General features: G+C 37.0%; 1 protein-coding gene across 1 annotated transcript; it reads left to right on the forward strand.

Moving 5' to 3' along the window:
* Positions 1-3144: 3144 nt before the first annotated feature.
* On the forward strand, positions 3145-4370 carry LOC141904432 (millepora cytotoxin-1-like). Its single transcript, XM_074793019.1, has 4 exons — positions 3145-3199; positions 3427-3779; positions 4078-4208; positions 4316-4370. Exons 1-4 carry the CDS (start codon positions 3145-3147, stop codon positions 4368-4370), a joined length of 594 nt encoding a protein of 197 aa, XP_074649120.1.
* The last annotated feature ends 3911 nt before the right edge of the window (positions 4371-8281 follow it).

Below are 8281 nucleotides of genomic sequence, written 5' to 3' on the forward strand. Positions count from 1 at the left end.
ATCATTTCTACAGTTGTGACTGGTTGCTAATCCAATGACGGAAATCGTATCCAAAGCCAAATTTATACTATCTGATATGGTCATTTGTTTAGCCACGCATATTGCATACTTGCACGTTTTCACTTTCCAGATGCGGTCGCTGTAACAAAAATCCATATATAATGTGGACATGCATATTTTCCGTTATTTCAAGGCAAGAAAAGCAAATTTCATTTTTATCAAATGAATATTCAGAATGAATTTCGGTTCCAATAGGCAAGTTATTGTCCAGATGTGTTATTTGTCGGTTGATGATTGAAAAGGAATAAAGTGTATCTGTAACTAATAAGAAGAAAAATCAATTGCTTTTTCTGAAGGCATTGTCTTTTCTAACGCGTACCAATGACTGTCACTGTATTGGCTCCACATATTCGTAATGCCCCTTCCATCGCCAATTTCATGGTCGAATGGATTGTCATAGTTAGCCAGCGTAGCGGTCCATCGACAGTCGGTACCAGGTTCTGTAACCACCTGAAAGTGTTATATACGAATAGATAAACGTTTCAGGGGGCGGTTTAATGGATCGATGATTGTCGTTAGATAGACATTTTATGTAATGTTGGAAATACCCAATCTAACATATTGTAATTGAAATGATGATTGAAATGCGTGGAAGGAATTGAGAAGGGAGACTTAAGTGGGAATTATACACAGGGGTTTGGCGAAATAAAATCCAAGCCCATCGCCAAACCCCTGTGGAATTATATACATCTTTTCATGATGACTGAAGAAAAAAGCGAATTGAGGAAATCAAATTGAATCAATGGGATTTTTTATGACATCGAATGAATTGTGCGAGTGTTTTAATCACCTTAATGACTCATGTCAAACGTTAACCCAAGACTTATGAACTGGTTACAGATAATGTATAAATGACTTAAATGCTAAATTGTGACGTACCTTACAACATCTGAATTGCCAAACTCGGTCCTCTTCATTATCTCTGTGGTAGCTCCAAACTCCCACTAGAAGTCCTCCATCTGGGCAGGTGAAATCTATCGTTCTTCTCATCACCGTAGGATTTCCAACAAGCCCGCAATCTTTCCCTCTGCCTACGAGGCCACTGTTTTTACATTCGAAGTACCATCTTCTGTCCTCCTTATCATCATCGTGTTCACTTTTAATTCTAGTGATATGCGAGCCGGGTGGACAGGTGAAGTCCAATCTCTTATCGTACTCATTCATCCAATTTACCGCGTCATTGTTGCAAATTAATGCAGCAATAAGTACCATCAAGATTAGCATAAACATCTGAAGAACATCAAAGAATTATTCTGAGCAAGATTCTTTTTACTCACGAGAAAAAATAAGCAAATCAATCAGTGTCTATTAAAATTGGATAGGAAGGATTCGAAATAATCGAGCAGCGAGTGGTAGGTGTATTTTGGTGTATATATTCATAAATTGTCCTTTCATTCATCTTAACTCGTAACTTTTCACATTAAGCCAAATGAATGGAGCAGCAACTCACCTCTCAGTCACTCGTGTGCGCTGATCTTTGTCTAAATGAAACCGTTTATACCGAATAGAAATGACACCGAACTCCTCGCACAAGTCTTCGAAATTATACATATGTTGTCTGCAATTTCCCTCGAATGTCTAGACCAAGAAAATTCATATTTCACCAACGTGTCGACAATTGATCTCTCGGGTTTATTCAACGGTTCTTTTTACTCAGGTTCAACGGTTTTTTCTCATGTGTTGCGACAAAATGTGTTCGCGGTCAAATTGACAATTTGCGAACTTTATCTCAATATACAGGGTGTCTCAAAAATGCGTTACCGTAGCTTAAAGATTAATTATTCATTAACTGTAATTGAAATAGATTTTTGCAGGTTAAGTTGGTAGACCTGGATGGGAAGGAATGTTTAAATGCGATTAATAAGTCATCATGCATGGCTGAGCGTACCATGTTTTTGAAATGGTCCTTAAAAAATGGAGTCGAACCATTACAAGAAATAATGATTATTACATTATATACGTTTATTTATTGATGAATGTTCCGTTGCCACTTCACATAATTTTAGGCCAGATAATTTAATCAACTGAAGCAGATTTCTACTTGATAAAATTGTTGGTCCTAATTATTGATTAAGCTTCTCTGGGACTTGTTCAATATCATCACCATATTTACCAATTCACAATTAAGCTCAACGTTGAATTTTGACACATCAGATTCAATATTTTTCAAAATCTGATACTCTCCGAACACTAACTCCTTGATTCCTGCTGATAGTTTTCTATATTACTTGCTTTTTACATTTCCCGACAGGAAAAACGTTGCAAGGAGTGAAATACAATGATTTAGTGATTCTAAATCAATTTTCCGACAGGCAGCTGGTCATTTAAACATAAACGTACACAATAGAACAATCCCCAAATTTGGTTCGACGCCATTCTAATGGCCATTACAAACATGCTGGTGCTCAGCCATGCATGACTTCTTTTTGCATTTCAACATATCATTCTCAAATAGAAACAGGAAACTTCTTTATTAGTAACACATTTTTTGACAGACCCTGTATACGGTAACTCATCATTCTTGACGGACATCTGCTATCGGTTAATTGATTGTATATAAAATGAAAGTCTGTCGTGCACATCAAGAAATAAACTAGATATACGAAATAGATTTCTGTTTATATGGTTCCGGAAGTGGGTGACAAAACCAAGAACATCCCGTTTTGTCCTGTTATCTTTTGTTATGTCTCCTCGTGTTCGTAATGTCGCCATTTTCATGTCGTGAACTCGTTGGCGTATGGCTCGAATCAGCCACCATAATTGATAAATTGTCACGAGGAAGATATAAAACTGTTTGTTTTTCAATCTTTAGTGTGTTCCCATCTCTAAATATCGTCAAATCACATAATATGTTCACCTCCATGCATAAAAAAAAATCAGAAAGCATGAAATTCAAAGTGCAAAGAAAGACTTTCTGGAGTTGGATTCCACTGACATGTGTTTGTTAGTGTGTTCGGATTGACGTTGAACTTTGATATTCAAGTTGCACGCCTGTTGATAAAACGTAAAATTATCCTCAGACACAATTGAAATGAACACCGCGCACATGGTGCAATTCTCAAAACAATGAGAAGACTTTGCATAATGAATATTCACTTTCAACTCATTTCGACAGAGAACGTTCTCGGTATCACTAAAGGTAAGCGAACGTACCGCACGATCCTTCTAAAACAATTTCTCCAAGTGAATAAAGTCAACAGTATCCAAGTGACGAATTGAAAATGAATGATATTAGTCGCATATAAGATTTAAGAGCAAGATATAGAAGAATCTTATCTAAACGTCCAAGTTTTTTGGTTTTTCATCTTTCTCGACATTTTTCATACTGAACTTTTATTCTTGACTCTCATTGATTGCAATTTACAGTTATGATTCCAAGCCTGTCTCACGTTTGGGCTACAATTTTCGCAGTTATTTTTTGCTGCGGAATTATTTCGGCCTGGGTTGTCAGTTCGTACGACACCAAGTTCGATTTCGCATGTAAAGATGGTGAACACATATACTCAATCGAGAGCAAACACGCTAATAGCAAAGAAGACAGATTGTGGAGTTTTCTGTGCCGCCCGGGTTACGTTTCTACAGATTGTGCCTTCACCGTACACCACGTCAATAGTTATTACAATGGTCTAGACTACAAGTGCCCCGATAATACAATAATCACAGGTGTCTCAAGCGAACACAAGGATAGGGATAGAATTTGGAAATATAGATGCTGTAAGGTTAGTTAACGCGATAGCCACATTTAGATTTATATACATGTATGTACCCTATCTGTATAAATGCTACACATTTGTATTATTATACGATTCTTTAAAGTCTATGAAGTCTATGTTGTATCAGTCTATGAAGTGTTGATTACCAACGACAATTTAACAATTAATATTTGTTGCAATGACGTAAAGGATAGATTATTTCTATCCATCTTCAGAGATTGATATAGAATAAATCTTGACATTTTAGTTTTTAACCTCCATATTTGGATTCTTTGAGATACAAATGGTTTATTTGAAATTTCAGTTGAATACACTTCCTGGCACGGATTGCTATTCGACAAATCATATCAACCACGGTGATGAACATTTCTTGTACGAAATCCCATATGACGAGTCAATCGTTGGATTTAAGAGCGATTACGATGACCCTACAAGGTACGTAGCAAAGTGTTCAAGAGTAAGAATATATAAACAATAGGTCAAAATCGAGTCATGACAATTCGCAATCTGAATGTACTCAACTCATCAACGATTATCCACAGGGGAGATTCAGTAGGTCAACGGTATGTATTGGAAGATAATAAAAAGGCACCATAATCATGCCCCTAAAAACGAGTAATTTCATACTATCTGAAATTATGAGGCACTTATTGTGATGTGTTTAAGATTTTTTCGTAGGCCTTTTAAACTCTAAAAAAATACACTTCAAAAAACGGGAACTATCGGATTGCCCGGATCTTTTAATAGAAAATAGATAGAATTGGTAGAAGGATTATACACATAACTACGTCAGATCAATGAATATTTGCTGAAAGCCGTTAGTCGTAATATTGTGGACCTGGTTTCATGATATATACGATCAGTTTGTTTGTCGTTTAGATACTATACCCTATGGTATACGACGGGACCACGCGGCCTTTGACGAGTTGCCCGCGCACTGTACGCAGCCAGCAGGACTCGAACCCATTTGTCGCTCCTGACAGTGAATGCAACTGCATTATACCCCTTATCATACAGACGAGAGGCTGCTTTCAATTTGTTACCGATGTTCATTTCGAATTTGTCATATCCACGTTGATACAAAACTAATTCAATTATAAACTCCTAGAAAATGCTTTAACAAATATATGTTCCCATACTTCCTCAATATCAAAGACAATACAATACGCGCATTCTGTCGAATCTTACAGGGATCGCCGTTGGATCATCCATATATGCAGATTTACCACTTGCCACGCAACAAAAATGAAGGTCCTTGATTTCGTAGTTCCAAAATTCGTCGGAATTCGAAGAATAGGTCAGACCACGGGCACAAATTGCGCAAACAACAGTCTCGATATGGTTACACTGGAAGGAAGTCAATCAAGCGCAGAGACGACAACAATCAGCGATTCTGAATCAAAAACCTGGACCTACGGCAGATCAATAACAGTTACAGCTAGTATAAAAGCTGGTTTCTTGGGAAATGCTGGCGCAGTAGCTTTTTCTGCATCATTATCATCGAAAAATGCAAATACAAAAGGCAAGGTTAACATAACATCACACGTCGAAACAAATACAAACAAGGCAACTGATAGATTAGAATACCGCGGGCCAGCATCGGGCTTAATCATAGCTACTGCTAAGCTGTATACATTCGACAGAAGTTCCGTAAACGTAGAGCTTGATATAACTTGTGAGGATGGTACAGAGTTTAAAGAGAGGAAAAAAGTCGCATTAAGCCAAAGTGTTTACTCTGGTGTACACTTTTCCAAAGAGACTGGATTTTACAATCCACGACGATGTCAACCACATAATCCCTGTCTTTACGCGTTACAGAACGGTTTAAGCGAGTCAGAACCATTCGGGATCACTCGAAAATTCCAAGACTGTTTTAAAAATGGTGTTGGACATACCACGTTGAAAGATGATTATACACACGGTAAATTTCCATTCCATATTCCAAGGGGCTAGCTGCTCAAAAGTTGGTTCAAATTATTAATCGGTTATGCTCTTGGTTATGGTTGCAATGCAGTCCTATGCACTATGTCAACTATCCGCAACTGGCCCCAGGGTTTTAAAGCTACTCGGAAGATTCCTCTTTCTACTTATTGCGTATATGTATACCGTCTTACATTGAAACTATCAATTTCTATTTACAGTACCTGGTTATATCGGTTGTTACGCGGACAAATGGAATCCAAGAGATTTGTCCGGGGAGGTTTTGATAAGCAACAATTTAACCATTGAGATGTGTAAAACATTCTGTGGTTCGAAAGGTAGGCGTTTCGTTTTTAATGTGTTGTCTTGAGTTTTCGTCTTACCAGCTGCGTATTGCAATCAAATGCGAGTTTGATAGAATTTAAGATGAGAAACCCCGATGACATTAATCGTTACATTTTTATCATGGCTCCATTGATGGGCCGGCCAATTTATTTTTTGCTTATCTATCGAATAAGATATTTGGTATCATCAACATCAATTTAATTGGTGATCTATTATCGGGTACATGGCATAGTATGATAAATAGCAGAATAGTTCTGTTTGGTGGATGATTCAGGCCATGATAAAAAAATAACATGAGACACAATCTCCATAATGTTTTTTAATTAGCGCGAAAAATCTGTTTAGATCTTTTGAGTTGGTGTCTCTTAAAGACCTACCACACCTGCTGGGAGCAAAACAGAGCCATTGATTCTGTAATCGGAAATCGAAGAATCTGTTTTGACGCTACATTGTCTACTGTTTCTGCCAACATTGATTTAGATTACGAAAGTTGAATTGAAAAGATTCGAATTAACCGCATAGCAATATTGACTCGAACTGTCAGACACAACGATATTTCGTATCGTTCATCGTTCTTTATCGTTCCTACAATGTTTCAAATGGTTTTCTACAGGCAGAAGATTTGCCGGGTTGCAATTTTCTAACGAATGTTATTGCGGTGACAGTTATGGCAAATACGGGAAGAAATCACAATCCGAATGTAATAGGGCGTGTGTAGCGGAACCGAGGAAAAAATGTGGAGGCGCGAATAGAAACTCAATCTATGAAGTACTTCCCGATTATCTAGGTTGCTCCATCGACAATATTGATAATAAAGATTTGTCAATAAAGTATGCAACAACATCGAAAAGTGTCAATTTGAAAAAGTGTTTAGAGTATTGCCGGTCGTCGGGTGAGTAGACCGAAACATCCAGGGATCAGTTAACCAAAGCTTGTTTGGAGTTACTTTGATAACTAAACAAGCTGATGGAAAAGACCGAATCGATAAATTTCTACCTAAAATTTGCAAAACCTGACTGTCACCAAATATTAAAAATATAAAGTTCATTCACAGGTTACAGTTTTGCTGGTTTGCAATACAACGATAAGTTTCAAAAAGTTGATTGTCGCTGTGGAAATAGCTATGGCAAATATGGTGGAACATCACTGAAAAATTGCGATGTACCAAACCCAGAAAACGATAAAGAAAAATACGGACGAGTCGGTTTTAATTCCATCTACAAAGTCTACCCTAGTTATGTCGGTTGTTATAAATCGAGTGGAGGCCAGGAAGATAAATGTATTTACATTGGTTGTTACGAAGATGTTATCAGTGATAGGGATCTGCTAGATAGATGGAAAACAACGGCCCCAATGGATACAGGAAAATGTTTAACTGAATGTCGATCAAGAGGTAAATACATACGTAGACGGTGCCATTACAGAAAAAAAAAACAGTTTAGAAGCAGCAATATTCGTTTTCAAAAGTTACATTAAAACTTGACTATGTATTGTGAAACGAAAAGCCCCTTTTCTTTAGATGTTTGTCCTAGGTTGTGAAATGAAGGTGATATGATTATTTTATTATGACAATGATGTTAATTATCATTACTAAGATAATGATCATTATCTAAATGGCCCCCTTTCCAAATGTGAAAATGATGGGAATGAACTTTAAACTGCATTCATTTTCATCAAAATTCAAAATCTTTTTTTCTCCATTACAAACATATTACACAACTATACAATAATCATCAACGATGCGAGATGAGCCAAGTTGGCTGTACGCAAATACAGGGTTCTGTACCCGTGTGGTAAACTAACATTAACACTAATAACATTTCAATTATATTTAGGTTACGTATACGCGGGTTTACAGTATAGTGAGGCATGTTTCTGTGGTAGGAGCTACGGTAAACATGGAGGAAGGAGAGCAGAGTCTGAATGCGGCTTGATATGCACTGGTAATATTCATCAAATGTGTGGCGGTTTCAGTAGAAACTCTATCTACCTTTGCTCTAGAGATAAAATGTCAGTTGATAAATGTATCAATTGGTGTCGAGGTTTTAGCACCAACGGTAAGCTCTTCTTACAGAGAAAAAGGGATTTAACAGCCCTCTAGCCCAATCAACCTAGATGCAATAGCTAATTTATTTTTGAATTCGGAAGAGAAGCCAGCGTCATATAGAAATTAGATAGTTGATATGATGATGTGCATCTCCTTGATTCATTATAATACAAAACAAATATTATACAAAACAGAA

This window comes from Tubulanus polymorphus, chromosome 4 (assembly GCF_964204645.1).
Source record: "Tubulanus polymorphus chromosome 4, tnTubPoly1.2, whole genome shotgun sequence".
Lineage (NCBI taxonomy): Eukaryota > Metazoa > Nemertea > Palaeonemertea > Tubulaniformes > Tubulanidae > Tubulanus > Tubulanus polymorphus.

What these genes read in the sequence shown, in the direction of transcription:
- LOC141904432 (XM_074793019.1), top strand. Translation starts at nt 3,145, where the DNA reads ATGAATATTCACTTTCAACTCATTTCGACAGAGAACGTTCTCGGTATC. An exon ending in CGTTCTCGGTATCACTAAAG is followed by an intron (nt 3,200 to 3,426) that starts GTAAGCGAACGT and finishes TGCAATTTACAG; the next exon opens with TTATGATTCCAAGCCTGTCT. An exon ending in GGAAATATAGATGCTGTAAG is followed by an intron (nt 3,780 to 4,077) that starts GTTAGTTAACGC and finishes TTGAAATTTCAG; the next exon opens with TTGAATACACTTCCTGGCAC.